Source organism: Hyla sarda, chromosome 6, assembly GCF_029499605.1.
Source record: "Hyla sarda isolate aHylSar1 chromosome 6, aHylSar1.hap1, whole genome shotgun sequence".
Taxonomy (NCBI): Eukaryota; Metazoa; Chordata; class Amphibia; order Anura; family Hylidae; genus Hyla; species Hyla sarda.
The window spans coordinates 85,896,560-85,917,853 of NC_079194.1; the positions used below are offsets into that span (position 1 = coordinate 85,896,560).

At 40.3% G+C, this 21,294-nt stretch overlaps 1 protein-coding gene across 17 annotated transcripts in view; it reads left to right on the forward strand.

Moving 5' to 3' along the window:
* CACNA1D (calcium voltage-gated channel subunit alpha1 D) overlaps positions 1 to 21,274 on the forward strand; it is a 453,220-nt gene extending 431,946 nt beyond the window's left edge. For 15 of the 17 annotated variants that reach the window (XM_056524370.1, XM_056524364.1, XM_056524357.1 and 12 more), the window contains 8 exons: positions 8,472 to 8,591; positions 10,060 to 10,427; positions 13,228 to 13,254; positions 15,426 to 15,572; positions 15,659 to 15,822; positions 15,980 to 16,101; positions 18,773 to 19,093; positions 19,473 to 21,274. In XM_056524370.1, coding sequence (XP_056380345.1) covers positions 8,472 to 8,591; positions 10,060 to 10,427; positions 13,228 to 13,254; positions 15,426 to 15,572; positions 15,659 to 15,822; positions 15,980 to 16,101; positions 18,773 to 19,093; positions 19,473 to 19,769 — 1,566 coding nt within the window. In that variant the 3' untranslated portion in view covers positions 19,770 to 21,274. The remainder of the gene's footprint in view (positions 1 to 8,471; positions 8,592 to 10,059; positions 10,428 to 13,227; positions 13,255 to 15,425; positions 15,573 to 15,658; positions 15,823 to 15,979; positions 16,102 to 18,772; positions 19,094 to 19,472) is intronic. The other 2 variants (XM_056524368.1, XM_056524361.1) reach the window with 1 other exon arrangement.
* Positions 21,275 to 21,294: the final 20 nt, after the last annotated feature.

The window sequence follows — 21,294 nt, forward strand, 5'->3', positions numbered from 1 at the left end:
AGTAGTCACATAGGATGGCTCCATAGACTAGTGTAGGCTATATACAGTAGTAGTCACATAGGATGGCTCCATAGACTAGTGTAGGCTATGTACAGTAGTATTCACATAGGATAGCTCCATAGACTAGTATAGGCTATATACAGTAGTAGTCACATAGGATGGTTCCATAGACTAGTATAGGCTATATACAGTAGTAGTCACATAGGATAGCTCCATAGACTAGTGTAGGCTATATACAGTAGTAGTCACATAGGATGGCTCCATATTTGCCTGCATTTGTTTATGTATAGATTCTCATTTTTTATATACCTGTATGTTTGGTCTGACTAGTGATGCTATCTACATGCAGATGCTTAGGACATAGATCTATATATACTATTTTTTTGTCTATACCACTTGCTGTTCATCCTGCACTGTGCTTTGTGCTAATTCCTTTAAAAAAAAATCTTTTTAATGTTTGAAATTGTCAATAAAGTTTCTAGTTTTCCTATGATTTTTGTGTTCCTGCTATAGTTCTTTTTCGGTGTTCACATTACCAGGACACAAAAAAAAAAGGTGTGGAAAAATGCTTCACTTACTATGGAGTTGTAGACTAATGAATAACTAGGTCTGTAGCATTTCATTAATGCTAACCAGTCTACCACCAGTTTCCCCCCCAAGCAGCTCACATCATTCCCCTTATGAATTCTTTTTCTGTGCACGCTGGCAGCACACGCTCCTAACTGTTCTGTTTCCCAGCGGTTCCTCGCTGTTGCCTTTCGCTGTGATTCTGCTCGGTTTGAAAACACTTTGTTACATTCCTTCATATCCGCAGCTTTTTCTTTTCTTCTTTTCAATATGTCACAGTCATTCTACCTCTGTACTGTGCTCATAAAGCCTAAATATACCCAGAGCCGGGGAAAGTGTATAGTTAAGTGTTTCTGTAATTACATATTTCAGTATTCCACCTCCAAGAAGGATCCCTGTTTTGATGAGTGGTATTTAGTATTCTTGCCCCCGCTTTAAACTAGAGATTAGTCAGAAGTAATATGAGACGACAGCACAGATGTGAGAAGTCACAGCGAGTACTGTAATTCTCAGGGATTACAGTGGTGTAAGTGCAAGGAGCCTATTACGAAAGCGTCAGCCGCTCAGACGATTCCAGATCAGTGTTAGCAAACTAACAGTATTTGGATCGCCTACAGTTCACACTTTTTTTGCAGTCCTGCTGCTCTGTTTGTTCAAAAGAATTTCTACATTATTTTCATATATTTTTAGAGCACCCTTGAATATCTGAAATCTGCCATACATTACAGTTCATTGTCACAGGTCTATGACCATTGAGGTGTATTGGTATTTTGGCTTGTCTTCTTCCCGTGGAAAACCAGTATGGCCCTATAAACATCTATGCATATTATGGCACCTTACTATGGTTGTGTGTGTGAGGCCTGAGAAGAGACCATAGTTCACACCATTATTATGCGGCATTTATCCAATAGAAGACAAAAACAGAAGCCTGAGAGCTAAATAGACATTGGCCGAGATTTATCAAACTGGGTGTGAGAAAAAAGTGGAGTGATTTTCCCTATAACAACCAATCACAGCTCAGCTTTCACTTTACCAAAGCTTGTTAGGATAGGAAAGCTGAGCTGTGATTGGTTGTTGTGGGAAAATCACTTCACTTTTTCTCTCACAAAGTTTGATAAACCTGGACTGACTTTACTTTAGGGTTAAAAAGCGTTTGCAGTGACCCATGTCAACCATTCAATGCAAATACCTTATAGTAACCAGGAAAGAATCCACATCTTAGATAATCTTTCCTCCAGAAGTGGTGGATGCCCCCATGTTTGAGTTACGGTCCTTGATATAATGGGACCATATGATTCTGCACTGAATATTGAGATATATATATATATATATATATATATATATATATATATATTAGTGATTAGGTCACTCACTGATCTATCTTTTTTTCAAACTAAATAAGTCCATGATGCAGCAATTTGTGGCCATACCCCATACCTTTGTGATATGGTGAATGACACCTTGTATTTGTATCTGGCATGCACACTGTATATAGTTGCAAAAAACAAGAAGAGATCCCTTTGTAATTACCTGGATTTTTGCATTAATAACTAATAAAATGGGGTCTCTTATACAAGTCACAGTTTTAGACAAATACTAAAATAATAATTCACAAACAGTTGTACTGTTCATGGAAACGAGTAAACATGCACAGTGTAGGGAGAAAAAGTAATTAACCCTTTAATATTTAATAACTTGTAGATTTCTCTTTAGCAGCAATCACCTGCATTAAACATTTCCTATGACTGTAAAAAAGTTTTGCACAACTTTGACTTCAAAAATGTGTTTCAGCTCATCAGCACAGCCCTCTTCAGGCTAAGCCACAGCTAGGAAGGGTTAAAGTTAAACACTCTGACTAAGCCATTCCAAAACACAAACGGGAGATTAATGAATTTTTTTTTTTTTTACTTGTTAGTGGTCTATTTAGCATGTTTTTTATTTACATACATTTTTAGCAATGGTGTTTTTAAACTTACAATATGTGAGTTCTGAAAAATTGTCTTTGTATTCCACATTCAGTGGTTATTAATTATAATTTGCAATTTTTTTTTAAATATGTAAAATTACAATGCAATGCTTTAACAAACTTTCAAACATAGACCACCCTTAGTGGCACTCTAGAAACCTGCTTTAGAATGTGAGAAATGGTGTTGTGAAATCATTTAAAGTAAAACTGCAAGCCAGTTCACCCACACTAAACCCAATTCACTGGGTTACAGTGTTAGTGAACAGGAGTCCATACAGGGGTCACTTACTTATTTTTGTCCACTGGTGGCTGAGTTATGAACCTGTAAAGTTCCGCTCTTTGGTCCAAGGATCTTTGAGGTTGGGCCACAGTCGTCCGTCTGCCTCCTGGAGTGAACGTCCTAAGCCCGCCCCCATACTTAGCATATTCATTACCTTCAACTCCATGTCCTAGTGAAGTGGAGTCACATTTCCCATGGGCTCAGGGCTCTGTCTGCGGAGCGCATGTGCCCAAAGATTTTACCCGTCCTCTTGATGTGAGAGCTTTTCACGAGAGCTGGGTAAAATCTTTAGGCGCATGCGCTCTGCTCAAATTTTGATGGACTTTATTATTTATTACACATTGTGAGACTATATGTTAAATTATGAGCATGTCCGCCAAAAAGACTGACTTGAAAATTGATATACAAAACAGCTCAGTGATAAATCTCCCCTAAATAGTTTATCCACTATTAAAAGTTATTAGGTTTATCCACTATTCTTTAGTTGATTTGGGCGCTTTGGGTCATTGTCTTGTAGCATCACTCAGTGTCTCGTAGGCTTTAGGCCTTTACATTCTCCTGTGAAATGTTTTGATACACCTTCAACTTCATCGTTCTTTCAGTGATCACAAGGTGCACTGGTCCTGAAGAAGCAAAGCAGCCACAAACCATGATACTTCCACTATGCTTTACAGTTGGGAGGAGATTATGTTTGGAGGAAAAACAATAAACACTAGAAATATTGTTGTGTATTTGTGGTAAAAGGTTTTACTTTTATCTCATCTGATATACGGTAGCTGAAACGGAATAGATTTTTTTGGACAGCAGTGATTTCCTTTGTGGTACCCTTCCATGGACACCATTGTTATTCAGTGTTTTTGTAATAGTAGACACATAAATGTAGGTTTTTACAGTCTGCATAATCCTCTGTAGTACTTTTTCTGTGACCTTTGGTTCTTTCGGAATTGCCCATAGTTTTCAGTGTAGCACTATAGAGAAAAATAAAAGGCAGAGACTCCCATGGGACAGTACGTCTGAGACAGTGGTATATAGTTGTGGATAAGCAGGGTGGTGAGATTTTGTACTCGCCTCTCTGGGATGTGTTACAACTTAGAAGACACAACCACTTTGCAGACCCTTATATGTGTTTTGCGGTGCATCAGGTCCTGGACGTTCCAGCTGATTGTAGTAGATATAGAAATAGCAGCACTATTGGAAAAAATGCCGGGGATTGAAGGTGCGATCCGCAGCGATGTATGACAATACAGACCTGGTGTTGTACAAAAGATTCTTTATTCAGCCAACATCAGATGCATTTCGGGACGGCACGTCCCTTTCTCAATTACAAAAATGGCTTTGGCAAACATAGATAACATGTCCACTATTTAAAACAGAAAAGGGCGCGCAGGTTAATCCTGATTGACAGGCCGCCCAATGTGAACAGCGCTTCTACACAGGAAGCACATATCAGTGACGTATTCTCAACTAAAAGCATGTATAAAAGAAAAATATTCTAAAACGTAAAATATGAATAAAGTGATTTCATATTTACTCTATCATTTTACTGTGTGGTATTAGTGCATGTATTAATACTGTGCATAGTTATTCGTGAATGCCCGGCTGTATGAACTCCATAGTCATCATTTTCACTGTTGGGATGTACATTCATTCCATATTTTTTAATAGGGGTGGTTGAACAGGTAGCTGTATACAGTCTTCTCTTAATGTTCTCTGTGATATATTAGGGGATCCCGATTGCAGGCTTTCACAGGCGCTGCAAATATAATAGCACATGCGCAGTGGGGCCCCAAGGTCTGGGACTATGACAGCTCGTACTGGCATTGCGCTTGCGATGGCCATAGTACGATACTCCAGATATCTGTTGAAGAGATCTTCATTTAAAGAGGAACAGAAGATGATGACTTGGTATATTGTATGGAGGTATTGCAGTCAGTAATCTTCATTAATATGATTATTAAGTGAATATTTGTCATCCACTGATGGCATATGAGAAATGGATCTGAATAGGGAATTGGACTGAAGGAATATGATTGATCAGTGTGTAGCCTGAAGTTTATACATATCTCTCCTTGTTGTTATGAGCTTGGGAGGATATAATTCGTGGAAGGCTGAGATTGGTTATACATTATCCAGGCATTCATTCAGTCCTAGAATCACGTTTACAGAGTTTACTGAAGAGATCATCTGTATCTTCAGCTATTTGTTCGATTGCAGTTAAAGTAAAATCTTGGATTTTGCTGTCATAGTCCCGGTACTCGGGGCCCCACTGCGCATGCGCTATTATATTTGCAGCGCCCGTGAAAGACCGCAGTCGGGATCCCCTAATATATCACAGAGAACATTAAGAGAAGACTGTATACAGCTACCTGTTCAACCACCCCTATAAAAAAAAATATGGAATGAATGTACATCCCAACAGTGAAAATGATGACCATGAAGTTCATACAGCCGGGCATTCGTGAATAACTATGCACAGTATTAATACATCTACTAATACCACACAGTAAAAAGATAGACTAAATATGAAATCACTTTATTCATATTTTTCTTTTTAGAATATTTTTCTTTTATACATGCTTTTAGTTGAGAATACGTCACGGATATGTGCTTCCTGTGTAGAAGCGCCGTTCACATTGGGCGACCTGTCAATCAGGATTAACCTGCGCGCCTTTTCTTTTTTAAATAGTGGACAAGTTACCTATGTTTGCCAAAGCCATTTTTGTCATTGAGAAAGGGACGTGCCGTTCTGAAACGCGTCTGATGTTGGCTGAATTAAGAATCTTTTGTACAATACCAGAACTGTATTGTCATACATGGCTGTGGATCGCACCTTCAACCCTGGCATTTTTTCCAATAGCGCTAATATTTCTGTATAGTGCTCAGTGTAAAATGAATAGGTTGCCCACTCCTGGGTGGTAAAAATGGGTCAGAATTTCCTCCTCCTGCAGACAATGGGGGAGATTTATCAAAACCTGGGCAGAGGAAAAGTTGCCCAGTTGCCCATAGCAACCAATCAGATTTCTTCTTTCATTTTTAACAAGGCCTCTGCAAAATGAAAGAAGCGATCTGATTGGTTGCTATGGGCAACTAGGCAACTTTTCCTCTGCCCAGGTTTTGATAAATCTCCCCCAATATGTTTAAAGGAGATAATGTACACTCCAGTCTTTGCATTAGTGGATTTTTCCTGCTTCATGCATCTCTGTAACACATATTCTGAAATTAGTTTGCATAGTTCACACTATGGTTTTATTTTAAAGGCAAAGCACCTGTGGAACCTGCACTTCTAATCTAATCTCCTAACTGATCACCTTTTTGCTAATTCGCTCCTGGAGCGGTCATTAATACAGGGGTACCCTTATTTTCTCCTTGCACTGTGGATGTTTACTCATTGTGCTCAAAAAAAGCCACAAATGTTACAACTAGTTATGAGTTATAGAGAAACACAATGTAAATATCCATAAAATTGTGAATTGGATAACAATCATACCACATTTTATTAGTAACCAATGCAGAAATTAAGCTAAGTATACTTACTTTTTCTTGTAACTGTGTTCTGGATAAAACCCCGACTTCTGGCTTTCCTTAGTCTGTTTTATTTTAGAACAGGTGAGATGGACATTAAGCATTACTGAGGTAAATAAGAGTGTAAACTGCAGAACATGTGTAGTTTTGGTCCTGGTTAAATATGTTTATTGAGTGTCAGATAGTGGGCTCAGTTTGTTTTCAGCAGGAAATCTTAATACATCTTTCCAAATACATTTCATTTGTGATCCTCAAGATTAGAAAGTAAATTATAAGGGTTTGATGTAACTGTACGAATGTTATGTAAATATATAAAAATGGACAATAGACATTTCCTAAAAATGCAAAGCAAGTGACTTCATTTTAAGATTTGATAACATAATAGGCCTCTTGCTGTGCACACCTGTTTCTCTAAGATGAGTTCAGTATAATATACAGTCATGGCTGTAAATGTTGGCACCCCTGAAATTTGAAGTATTGTTTGCAGAAAAGGATTGCAGTAACACGTTTTGCTATACACATGTTTATTCCCTTTGTGTGTATTGGAACTAAACCAGAAAAGGGAGAAAAACAAATTGGACATATGGGCTGGACAAAATTATTGGCCCCCTTAACTTAATATTTGGTTGCACACCCTTTGGAAAAAATAACTGAAATCAGTCGCTTCCTATAACATCAATAAGCTTCTTACACCTCTCAGCCGGAATGTTGGACCACTCTTCCTTTGCAAACTGCTCCAGGTCTTTCTTTTTGGAAGGGTGCCTTTTCCCAACAGCAAATTTTAAGATCTCTCCACAGGTGTTCAATGGGATTTAGATCTGGGCTCATTGCTGGCCACTTCAGAACTCTCCAGCGCTTTGTTGCCATCCATTTCTGGGTGCTTTTTGACGTATGTTTGGGGTCATTGTCCTGCTGGAAAACCCAAGATCTCGGACGCAAACCCAGCTTTCTGACTCTGGGCTGTACAGTGCGACCCAAAATCTGTTGGTAATCCTCATATTTCATGATGCCTTGCACACATTCAAGGCACCCAGTGCCAGAGGCAGCAAAACAACCCCAAAACATCATTGACCCTCCACCATATTTCACTGTAGGTACTGTGTACTTTTCTTTGTAGGCCTCATTCCATTTTTGGTAAACAGTAGAAGGATGTGCTTTACCAAAAAGCTCTATCTTGGCCTCATCTGTCCACAAGATGTTTTCCCAGAAGGATTTTGGCTTACTCAAGTTCATTTTGGCAAAATGTAGTCTTGCTTTTTTATGTCTCTGTGCCAGCAGTGGGGTCCTCCTGGGTCTTCTGCCATAGCGTTTCATTTCATTTCGCTGATGCTCCCTGAGCCTGCAGGACAGCTTGAATATCTTTGGAACTTGTTTGGGGCTGCTTATCCACCATCCAGACTATCCTGCATTGACACCTTTCATCAATTTTTCTCTTCCATCCACGCCCAGGGAGATTAGCTACAGTGCCATGGGTTGCAAACTTCTTGATAATGTTGCGCACTGTGGACAAAGGCAAATCTAGATCTCTGGAGATGATTTGTAACCTTGAGATTGTTGATATTTTTCCACAATTTTGGTTCTCAAGTCCTCAGACAGTTCTCTTCTCCTCTTTCTGTTGTCTATGCTTAGTGTGGCACACACAGACACACAATGCAAAGAATAAGTGAATTTCTCTTGTTTTTTATCTGCTTTCAGGTGTGATTTTTATATTTCCCACACCTGTTACTTGCCCCAGGTGAGCTTAAAGGAACATCACATGCTTGAAACAATCTTATTTTTCCATAACTTTGAAAGGGTGCCAATAATTTTGTCCAGACCATTTTTGGAGTTTGGTGTGACATTATGTCCAATTTGCTTTTTTTTCCTCCCTTTTTTGGTTTAGTTCCAATACACACAAAGGGAATAAACATGTGTATAGCAAAACATGTGTTACTGCAATCCTTTTCTGTGAGAAATACTTCATTTTCTATGTCAGGGGTGCCAACATTTACGGCCATGACTGTATGTAGTAGAAGAGTATTATGTAAATATACTAAGCTGTTAACCATCTTCACTATTGTATGTTCCGTGACTATGTTGCTGCTGTGATGTGTCTTTATTATGGATACATCTTGAGTTGTGTTACTTGTTATCCAGGCTGGCCTGAGAACACTTCATGACATCGGCCCTGAAATCCGCCGAGCAATATCATGTGACCTGCAAGATGATGAGCCGGAGGAAAACAACCATGAGGAGGAAGAAGAAGATATATACAGGGTAACTATCTGTCAGCATCACTAACAACTTTACAAGGAAGCAGAACAGCCTGAATTGGAAACAATGTCCACCTCATATGTCCAGAAAACGAAATGTTTTAGACATTTATCCTCTAACCTGTGGATAAGGAACTGATCTCCTGTACGAGGCTCTGGCTACTTGCCCAACCTCATCGTGCTCCTTCCCCCACCTTCTTGGATGTAAGCATGTGGCGGCCCACTCAGCCAATCACTGGCCACAATGATGTTCCTCCTCAGCTGGTGATTGGCTGAGTGGGACGTCACTTACCCTTGTCCAGAAAGGTGGGGCCGAAGCATGCGAAGGACGTTTAAGTAACCAGGGCCCCATACAGGAGATTGCAGGGGTCCCATTGGTTGGACCACCACGATCAGACACTTATCCCAATCTTGTGGATAGGGGCTAAGGAGGGAGATTCAGCAAGACCTGGGCAGAGGAAAAGTTGACCAGTTGTCCATAGCGACCAATCAGGTTGCTTCTTTTATTTTTCAGAGGCCTTTTCAAAAATAAAAGAAGCAATCTGGTTGACTTTTCCTCTGAACAAGTTTTGATGAATGTCCCCCTAAATGTCTGATAAATTCAGTTCCCTGTAGAACCCCTTTAGGCATAGTAGGGCAGGATTGGTATACATTCCATGTTTACAGATTTTAGCTGTTCACTCGTACTTCTCCTGCTGTTGGAGGTACTATGCCATCATTATCTTCCATATACATTAGGGTGATGCACCCAAACACTTACAATATAAGAAGATGGACAGCTAGGATTTTACCAATAATATGTCAGTTACACTGATGACATAGTGTCCCTTCCACTATAAACAGGAAAACCAGTTCTTGGTAAGTGCTTGGAGTGCCTTTCATTCTTTGTTACGATCTGAGAAGTACGGTAAGCCAAAGGAAAGGCTCTTTAAGATGTTCTCTGCATTGGACAGCACCTGATGTTTAGTAGGGTCCCTTGATTATAAGCAGCCCGCAGAGTGTTCCCCTGTTGACACCCGCAGTGATCAGCTGTATTCTGTGGTATAACCTACTAGGGGAAATCAAGCATGACACAGTAATAGGTTGTCTGTGTAATGCCGGACAAAATAGGTCCTTTAGTAAATATGTACATGCTCCACAGTCTAGCCAAGAGGTCAGAATCCTGCACAGGGGTTCCCTAAACTTGGGGGTTTTCTAAACTGGACAGCTCGGCTGTGTCTATACTGTAGACCAGTCAGTGACATCACTGGGGTGTGGACACAGAGAAAAGTGACATAAATAGTAAGTGGAAAAGGATTCACATGGACTATTATTAAAGCTGCAACATTTTGGATGCTAGAAAAATAAATCTTTGTATAATGTGTATATGTATAACTGCCTCTACTACAACTTTAAGAAGCTGTGGACACTATTGGAGTAGTAACATGTAGAATAACCTGCATTTTTGTAACCTTTTCTTCTTTCACTTGTAGAGAAATGGTGGTCTGTTTGGAAACCACGTCAATCATGTTGCCAATGACAGACGTGATTCCTACCAGCAAACTAATACTACCCGGCGTCCCCTACATGTGCAGCGACCATCTATACGTTCTGCCAGTGACACTGACAAGTCTGTCTATTCCCACACTGGAAACTCCATACATCACAATCACCATAACCATGAATACTCTGGGAAACATGTATCCAACTCCACAAATGCCAACCTCAACAACGCCAATGTGTTCAAACCTATGAATGGGAAACATACCAGTCTGTCAGTCCATGATCACACATCTCAGAACGGTTACTACTCTTACTCTAGAAATGACTACCAGAAACCCCGAAAGTCCAGTATAAAAAGGTAACGTTAATCTTAAGTAGTACTGTGTCTGTTATAATTGTGTAAAGGAACAACCTGGGCAATACTGATACACGGTGTAATAACTGGCACAGGCCTGAGGGGGCAGTGCATCATACACAAATTCAAAGAACACCAAAAAGGGAATCTGTTTGTCATGCACCACAAGTCAGTGGAGTGTTCCTACGCATAATGGGGGAGATTTATCAAAAACTGTGCAGAGGAAGAATGGTGCAGTTGCCCATAGCAACCAATCAGAGCGCTTCTTTCATTTTTAAAGAGGCCTGTGAAAAATGAAAGAAGCAATCTGATTGGTTGCCATGGGCAACTGCACCACTCTTCTTCTACACAGGTTTTGATAAATCTCCCCCAATATTATTGTTGGAAGTTTATTAGAATGATGAGACTAGTGTGAAAGATGTCCCTACTGCTTCTCTTCATTTATGAATTTAGGGAGGATTATAGTCCCACATATCTTAAATCAAAGCAGTTATTGAAGTTGTGGATAAGGTGGTAGAAATGTATGTATTTAACATAGTGACCCACTAGGGCTCAGATGCCATTTTTACAGTGAACCCTCGCTACGAATCCTGTTTACTCCCACTAGGTGTTATTTATAGAATGAAAGAAGATGTTCCGCTGATTCACAATCGTGAAAAAATGCCAATGCCTTGGTCACATCTGTGTTTGAAGCCTCCATCACAATTCTGTTGAAGTTTATGTGAAAACTAGTGCTGCATGCAATGCAGTTTTTCCTGTTAAGACAGTGGACACCTCACTGGAACCTGATGGACCCCAATATGTCATTGAGATGTGTTGGCCACTAGTACTCTCTGTAATGCGACTGTTTCAGCAGAAGCATTGTGGCCTCAATGCAGATGTGGACGGAATCTTGGCTTTTCTGATCATTCCTTCTGCCAATATGGTTCCAGCACATTTGACTGATTTATATAGAGCTCAGACACAAGGCTTTAGAGCTGTCCACGGAAAACATGCACAGTGGCCCTATGAGAACACTGGTCATACAGAATACAGGGGCAGGAAGTGTTGTTACGGAGAAGATAGGCAGAATCGCATATAGAAATATATATATATACACAAATCTGGTATATCTCTGTTAAAGTATTTTGCTAGGAAAAAATAAAAACATCACTTCTTCATGCGCTCATCCCAATAGCCCAACACAACTGTCATATGCCTAGTTATGTGAGCATGTCAAGCAGAATGACACAAGCCTGCCTAAGCACCGCACTATTGTTGGGCACAAAGTAACTTCTATTTAGCCATATTCACATCACATTAGTGATATATGTTTGGTATGCAAGCCAAGAAAGGTCCCAAATTACACATAGTGCACATATAGGGTCTTTTTTAATCCAATGGAGGACAAAATAGTATACTTTTGGCCTTACTCTGGCCAGTATATATTAGTTAGTTTAAAACTCAGTGTACATATTTTTACAATGTGACCCTATGGGCAGACTGTCCAATTTTATGTCTACACAGTGGGATGTCGCAGGATTTCTTTAAAGGGTTCTCCACCATAAGGTGATTTTAGTACGTACCTGGCAGGCAGTAATGGACATGCTTAGGAAGGATCTGCGCTTCACTGTGGCTAGCTTTTTGTGAACTGGTATTTCTTTTTTGAGTTTTCTTCTTTGCCTACAAATCCCATAATTCCATTTTCCTCCCTCAACCACCCCACCCATTGAAACATAAATGAGCTGCATCCATTCAAAAGACCTGTGGTTTTCAATCAGGGTGCCTACAGCTGTTGCATTAGTTGCAGATTGATCTCTCTCCCACCAAGCGATCGCTCCACCCATTGAAGCAGACAAGCTGACTAGTGAGTCAGGTCTCGGCCACATTGCAACCTGGGAAAAATCTGAGACAACAGTCATTTTGTATGCTGTTAAAAATGAATATTGGGGTCAAAATCACATACAGGAACAGACACTATATTATGAACTAAAATACTAACTATAATACTAACTTTACAGACCCTGTAGCATAGTCAAAACAAATCCTGGAATACCCCTTTAAAGGTATATATTAGCAGTTTTTCCCAACAAGTCAGACAGTGGCCAATAATGTGATGGGAACAGGGCCTAATACAGACACCACTAGGACACACATAATTCAGACTGAGCACCATAAATAGGTTCAGGTTTAGTAGTTTGACAAATTGGTAGTACAGGAGCTGAATGTACACAGGTGGTATAGTACATGTAGTTTGCTTAGTGTATCCCTCTAATAAAGCCATAGAGGTGGCAGTGATCACATACATTGTATATGCTCTTGTGATACCAGGGTGATTGAGGGCATATGCCTGCATGTTTTTTTTTTGCCCTCATCGTTCAGACCAGTTATAGCACCATCAATTGCTTGTCATATCTGAATACACTTTCATGCTGCCTCAACCACAAGTCATCAAGGGGGTCCCCGATGGCTTCTCCCCACCCACCAGCCTTGATTAAAGGATTTCTCCTTGTTTGGCTATAGAAAAAGGTCTATCAGTCAAGGCTGGTGGGGTGTGGAGAAGCCACTGGGAACCACCCTGATGACTTGTGGTTCAGGCAGCATGAAAGTGATGACAGGTTCCCTTTAAGAAGCTGAACACTGTTTTATGAATGCCACTATTTGCATGACGTGTTAATCTGTCTCTTCTTAGACTCTCTACAGGTTGGTGGGAATTCTCTGTCACTGCTTTTGTCCCACATTGTGTTGTCTAGTAATGTAATAACTGATATTTATTCTCTGTCTAATAAATATCTTCCCATATTTGTATGGCTTTCCCGGATAGGACCCGCTATTATGAGAGTTATATTAGGTATGTTCCTCTGTGTCTGTGGGTGAGATAGCTGCTTGTGCCATACAATATATGCGAGGACCAATAGTTATTACATGCCCAGCTATATGTCTGCATGCTGTCTGTTGTATATACTGTATACTACTCACTACAAGTCAGAACTTTGTCCTAATGCTGATCACATCCCTTGTATATGATTATACCTAATTCTCATTTACTAACATAAACTGCAATTGCAAATAGTTGAAGTTTTGGAAAGTTGCACTTACAAAGTCAGTAATGGAAAAGGATCACTGGTTGAGCTGGGAACATTTCCTCTAAGGCCAGATTCATATGAACATAATACAGGTCATTACACTCATGGTTGGACGGGGACTTGCAGCCATATTGGGGCACAAAAAATGCTCATATTATGCTCATATGAATTCGGCCTTGAAGACCTGTTGCTTCTCCTTAAACATCAGTTATAAAAACCACTTACATTCCACATGAAATAACAATGCTCTAGCATCTTCTTTAGGACTCCTCATTGTGCTGTTCCTCTTTTATTCCTCCTGGAAATGTTTGACATATGGGCATTTCCATTCTCCTTGTTAGATAGGTGTGATCTCCCCCCCGAGGCTGTGCTCACATGTTGTGGCTAATTGACAGTACTGAAGCTATTTAGCGCATGCGTTTTTACTATGGATGACCGAAATGGCACATTTGACACTATTTGCATAGTCACAGTAAAATGTCCAATTTCTACTGCTATTTTGGACATTGTGGGCAAAAGTACTGCTAATAAGCCGCATCCTGTGAACAAAGCCTGAAAGGTTATTTCCATCTCAGCTTATTTAGTTAAACTTGTAGGACACGTCAAGTTAAATATTTTTGTAAATACATTAATTTACCAAATTTGCCTTTTTCTCCTGATATTCCTGCTTCTTTCCTTCCCTTGTTGACTTGTTCAGTAGGTTACAGACCACCGCTCCAGTCTAGAAGTGGTGGTAATATAGAAACCAGTCTGACCACCACTGCTGGACTGGAGTGATGGTCTGTAAACTACTGAACGAGCTCTTAACAAGGGCAGGAAAATATATAATTTGCAAATATATTTAACTTGACATGCCCTTCAAGTTTATCTATGTTAGTTGCCATGGAAATAAACCTTTAAAAGGAAAACTGTCAGCCTGTTCACCCACACTAAACCTTATACATTAGGTTAGAGTGTGGGTGAACAGGAGTCCAACGAGGGGTCACTTACTTAAATATGTCCAGTAGGTCCTGAGATATGTCCCTTAAAAGATCCTCTGCTGAATTCATTGAATCGCGCAGTGGGGGCGGGGCTTAGTAATTCCACTTCACTGGGATGTGGAGTCACAGACAATAAATATGTTAATTGAGCCGATGAAGCCCCACCCCCCCCCCCAGTACGATTCACTGAATTCAGCAGAGGATCTTCTGGGGACATATCGGAGGACATACTGGACATATTTAGGTAAGTGACCCCTTTTTGGACTCCGTTCACCCACACTATAACCCAGTGTATAAGGTTTAGTGTGGGTGAACGGGCTGACAGTTTTCCTTTTAGCTAAGTTGCTATGACATATATTTTTCTGCTGCATGTTTCATTTTCTGAAGTTGCGGATTTTGATGCGGTTTTGAACATGGATTAGCTGCATTCAGTTATGCTAATCCACGTCACAAAACACTAAAAACATATCAAAAAGTGACATTTCACTTTTTTTTTTGTAAATTCATATTGCAGTTCACAAAGTTGAAAACAATAGGATGCATATTACACATGTAAAATATAGATTGTGTGTACATAGCCTTACTGTCTGGGCAGTAATGATATAAGAGACCCGCTCCATAGAACTAGATCCAAAGAAACACAATTCACAAAAGTTAATAGGGTGATATGTAGATTATAATTTTTTCATCAACCTTCACCGAGAAACCACTCCACTTTTATCCATATGGCTGTGTCTGGTATTACGGTTTCAAAATAGGGTCCACTAGATGAATTTTAGGCTCACTCTCCACTATGTCAGAATGTGGGCCCTATGTAGGACCCTCCCATGGGCCATTCTATCTCTTTTGTATAAGCCTTAGCATGTATCCCATTTGTAGTTATTTTTTTTTGTCTTATCCTGATGTAAGTATGGCTGTAGAAGGTCCCAGTGATTTGCTGCCTTTATTTACCTTAGATCGGAGTCTGGAGAAAGGAATATGCCTGTCATCTTCCGTGAAGATCCTGACTTCTTGGACTACAGTGAGGATCCTTACCTGGGGGAACCTGAGTACTACAGTGGGGATGAGTGTTATGAAGAGGACACCATGCTTTCTGGTGACAGGTGCAGGTTCACGGTCTTTAGTATGGAGAGTTTCTACTACTAGTTTTAGAAACTAATCAGAATATTTTTTTTTCTTTTTAAACCAGACAACTGTATGAGGAGCCAACATTGTATCCAGCCAGTGACTTAGACTATGAGCGACCCAAAGGTTACCACCATCCGCACAGCTTCTTTGAAGAAGATGATCCTCAGATATGTTATAAATCAAGGAAATCGCCAAGAAGGAGATTACTGCCTCCAACTCCGCCATGTGAGTAGATTCCACAGAGGAGACTTCCACATAGGAGAATGTGGAAAAAAAATGGCAGTCTACAGATTGGTGGCTACACGGTTCTATTATCCATACAGAGTAATGCTGGTACATGGAATGACCAAGGCCTCAGTCTCTTTATCTCTCTATTTTGCAGCAAACAGAAGATCTTCATTTAATTTTGAATGCCTTCGAAGACAAAGCAGTCAGGATGAAATACCTCTGTCCCCAACTTTTCATCACCGCACAGCATTACCCCTACATCTAATGCAGCAGCAGGTACATTTGGCAAAACATGGGCTTAAAGTACATCCATGTCAATGTAACCTTAAAGAGGTATTTTACTCTTACATAAAGTTTGGTAATTATGCAGTGCAATGTTTAACCACACTTTAATATAGTTTGTCCCACATTTACTATGGCTTCTGCACCTTAATTCGGGCTCCAAATGCAGCAGAATTATGGCGCAGGGCAATCTTGATACATTTCATATAAACCAATGTTGTCCAAGACTTGTCCAAGAGGGGTTCTGGCCTAAAATGCCTCATCATATGCCAAAAATGCACCAAAACCTTGGCGCAAATTTTTTGCCTAAAGTAAGCCTACTAATACTTGGACAAAACTTTACACTCATTTTCTCCATTTTGGAGGGCAGGACAATAGCCGGGCTGTTTTAATCTAGCAGTACACACACAGGCACATCCTTTTTCCTTACTTGTCTGGCCAATTACATGACAGCATCTACTCCTCTTTGCTGTGCCATCGTGGTGAAAGTGCACGGGATGGAACACACTGAAACTGTGCTGGGTGATGATTTACCAAAGACACAAGCTAGATGGCTAGTGATGGAAGAAGAAGTTATTAAGGCGCTGGCTTTGCAAGGTGCTATATGAGCTGAAAGGATGGTAGAATCACAACAAGGCAGGGGTTACATAACAAAAGTAGCCTTGGTCTAAGTAGTAAACTACTGAAGATGCTGATAATTGGCAAGCTAAAGGTAGGGGGAAAGGAGATTATATTCAGGAGGCAGCACATGAACATAGGAACACAAGTTCCTATGTTGCCAGGAATGTATGATGCGATGTCACTACATTTAAAAGACACTTACACTCTATAAAGTGAAGTGCCAAATTGCATGGAGTCTAACCGCAGGGACAACCCCCGCCCCATGAACTCCTGTATAGGGTCCCATATTTCCTGGTGATTGGGTGAGTGGGCCATCATTACTCTTTTACTCTTCAGGGTGGGGGGGGGGGGGGGGGAGCACGCTGGCGAGAAGCGACGGACCATGGACGAAGAGGTGAGAAACAGGGACTCTTACTGGAAATTGCATGGTGGGGATTGTTGGGGGGGCTTGGAGTTCCCAGCAGCTGGACAACCCGTAATCAGACACCTTAGGATAGGGGATAAGTTTTCATTAAGTAAAGTACCCCTTTAAATGTAAAATGACATTTGTGCATGCATCAACCTCACAGTAAAGCTGCATTTCCATTTTCTAGAGCCATATGACATGCTCAATTATGGTGACATTTCCCAGTATATGTAAGTAATGCTGCGCAGTAGAAGTCTCCATATTCTTAAGACTCTCACACGTCATATATCCTGAGCCCAGTCCTGGTTTCTCTTATTAATGAAGTACGATTCTTCAATCTCTTCTCCATCCATCCTACCAAATTACCGTCTTCCCTTGTGACACAACCCATTCACCCTGTAGTAGGGCTGTGTAATGAGATCTGTGTCCTCAGCTCTGTAGTTCATCATCAAACTTATTAATGTCTCATAATGCCATGGCTCGGCCCTGGTGTCTATTAATGGACACTACTGACCTGGTACTATTAAATTATGTGAATAGAGAAAATGCTGTACTGTGGTGAAATCTTTTCTATACCTCCTTGATGAGCGAGAATGTTATCACCACTTAATACTTAATGCTTCTGGGCCCCAATGCAGAATAGAGCCCCTTTCCTACCATAAACAATTAATAATACCGCTGTGCAGAGGGACAGTAGAGGCTCTTATGGCGCCAATGCTTGGTGAACCTCCACGTAATAATATAATCTGCCAATAAATAGAAAAAATGGCAATTAATGGCAGGTACAGGTTGTGCAACTTTCTGGTACATTGTGTGTGTATCAGATGACCTTCAGGTTCATACCTGAGTAATATAGGGGGAGACTTATCAAAACCTGGGCAGAGGAAAAGTTGTCCAGTTGCCCATAGCAACCAATTAGATTGATTCTTTCATTTTGCAGAGGCCTTTATAAAAATGAAAGAAGCAAGCTGATTGGTTGCTATGGGCAAATGGGCAAGCTTTCCTCTGCACAGGTTTTGATAAATCCCCCCCATACTCTATACGGCTGAAAGAAAGCATCCATCCAGTTCAGCATATTACCGACCAGTGTTGATCCAGAGGAAGACAAACCCCAACGAGGTAGAAGCCAATTTTCCCCAATTAGGGGAAAAACAAACCCTTCCTGACTCTAAATCTGACCATTTAGACCAGTGTTTCCAAACCATTGTGCCTCCAGTTGTTGAACACTATAACTCCCAGCATGTCTGGACAGCCAAAAGGGGGTAACACCTGTTTCTATGGGAATATGCAGTATCCAATTGTGACAGCGAGATGCGCATTTATGCCTCCATTACTTTCTGTGTGCAGTGATTTATCATTGTCCATGAGAATCTGATGCTAATCTTACAAGTAGCTTGGTTACCCAGATCTTGGTTTGTATACAACAGAATGGTCATTGCTAGTAGAATATACATAAAAGCAGAAAGCCTGAAAACATGGAGGATACTAAAGTCAATGTGAAGCTTAGTAAAGTCCTATCATAACAGACAGACACCATTAAGCGATCGCAGTCTGTCCTGTTAGTCACAGGAGCCACTTTTGTTCTCCTCAGTTTGAGCCTCACATTATGTTGTATTAATGAATTATTCATTCTTTCAGATTATGGCGGTGGCTGGTCTGGACTCCAGCAAAGCTCAGAAACATTCACCATGTCGCTCTACTCGGTCTTGGGCCACTCCTCCGGCAACTCCAAACCACAGGGATCGTACCCCATTCTACACCCCCCTCATCCGGGTAGATCGTGCGGAGTCTAAGGAGCAAATGAATGGGAGTCTCCCGTCCTTGGAGAGAAGCTCATGGTACACCGATGACACAGATATTTCATATAGGACCTTTACACAATCCAACCTGACTGTGCCCAATGACTTCCGGAACAAACAGAGCGACAAACAGCGGAGTGCGGATAGCCTTGTGGAAGCTGTAAGTCCCCCAGTAATGTTTAGATCAGCTATTCTCTTCTAACGCCATAGAGCTTGAGTACAGGTCATGAGTTGGTTCATAGAGTAGGCTGTCAAATATTATAGGCTGAATAACCCTTTTAACTCAAAGTACATACTGGTTGTCAGATAGCATAAGACAGCTACACTTGAGCAGAAAGATAAAACGAAGAAAATAGTAAAGCAGAGGTGGTAGACAATAGGTGTTGTAATCTATTGTAACCTGTTCCACTCTCTTGTACTCATTTACTCAAAGTATTTGATATCAGTAGGTTCTTTCCTATTTTGGGATGGGATTGCTTTCTTTGATACCCCATTTCTGTCTTCACTATTCTCATGTAATCCCCTCTTCTCCGGTCTAGGTGCTAATCTCAGAGGGTTTGGGAAGATACGCCCGGGATCCTAAATTTGTATCAGCCACAAAACATGAAATTGCTGATGCTTGTGACATGACTATTGATGAGATGGAGAGCGCAGCCAGTAATCTCCTCAATGGCAGCATTCGTAATGGGACAGCAGGGGGCGATATGTTCCCCATCCTAAGTAGGAGAGACTATGATCTTCAAGACTTTGGTCCTGGGTACAGCGATGAGGAACCGGACACCAATAAATATGAGGAAGATCTAGCTGATGAAATGATTTGTATAACAACATTATAGTATTTAAAAAAACAAAAACACTTAGAATTCTATAAAACATAAAAAGTGCCTCTCAATCAATGAAGGATGGCACTACATGGGAGGACTGACCAGTCAAGCTTTGTGTGACAGAACAAGCCATGGATGCATGGATAAGAGTACGGAGCAGCTTCCTGGCACGTTTGTTGTTGGTAGACTACAGCTCCCACTAGCCAGGTATCGGAGGATGGCGTGTGTATACGGACACAACGGCTCAAGAACTGGAGTTCTAAGTGATGGCGGATGATGGTCAAACCATATTGTGTTATAAATGAACAGTATGCCGCATGTTGCACCTGAATCAGTGATGCAAATATGTGATATATGGTGATGACAATCAAAATGCCCTCGTCATTACCCTCAGCCATACACATCATATCAGATCTGGTCACTTCCGTCTTTACCAGCGGCGCTCAGGCCCCTTTGTCTTCTGCAGTCTCACCCTATAGAGCCAGGTTGTGGGTCCACATAGGATGGACTCATAACATATGGTCCAGAATGATCACCCCTGTATAATGTAAAGTTACCTTTACATAGAGAATATATCATTTCAATAGTCAACTTTTTTTTTTTGACTATCACATTAAGGGCAAATGACACTGGAATAGCTGCAAATAATGCACTGATACCCAGAATAAAGTCAATATGTTTTATGTAAATGACCTGTAATATACGACGATTTGTATTTGTAAAGAGATGTTCTATATTTTGTAATCATTTACGGTAAATTGAACTGCAGCAATATCTACTGGTTTCTGACTTTATGTAGTTCTCCACAAAGATGAAAAATGCTATTATTTTTTTTCCTGCCATTCCATAGAGATCTAGAACAATATATTCTTAGTCACATGAAAAAAGGAGTTTTCAAATCAAAATTTATTAAGAAATTTAAAGGAAAAACAAATATTTTATGTCAAATTGAACATTATTATAACCAGAAAAGATCTGCATAACATATGCAATTATTTGTGCGATATGAAATTACCGAGTGCTTGTTATTTTTTTCATGTGACGTTGAGCTGTGAAACTTTTTAATCTGCAATGAAACTTTTACCAAAAATTTTTTTTAAGTTTATCTAAAAAAAAAGAAAAAAAAAATCAGAATCCATTTTGTTATACTGATTTTGTTTCAAACCTTATAAAAGGTTTCTTTGGTGTTGATAGTATTCTCTCACTTATTCCGTCATATTCCAAAGCAGCATTGTATAGGAATTCAAGGGTTTTAACACCCAACACGGCAAATTCTATATGACATTCCAGTATATGAGATCAGTGATGACTAGAACAGCTAAAGGCGGCCATATATCCACAATAATACTCATCTCCCTATACAACACATCCTATTAGTAGAGCTTTGGTTTTTAAGCCAGGTCTTAGCACAAATACATGTATACCATATACTGCAGGCTCCATGCACAGTCTATAAGCATTGTGATGTTTTAAAGGGGTACTCCGGCACTTAGACATCTTATCCCCTGTCCAAAGGATAGGGGATAAGATGCCTAAT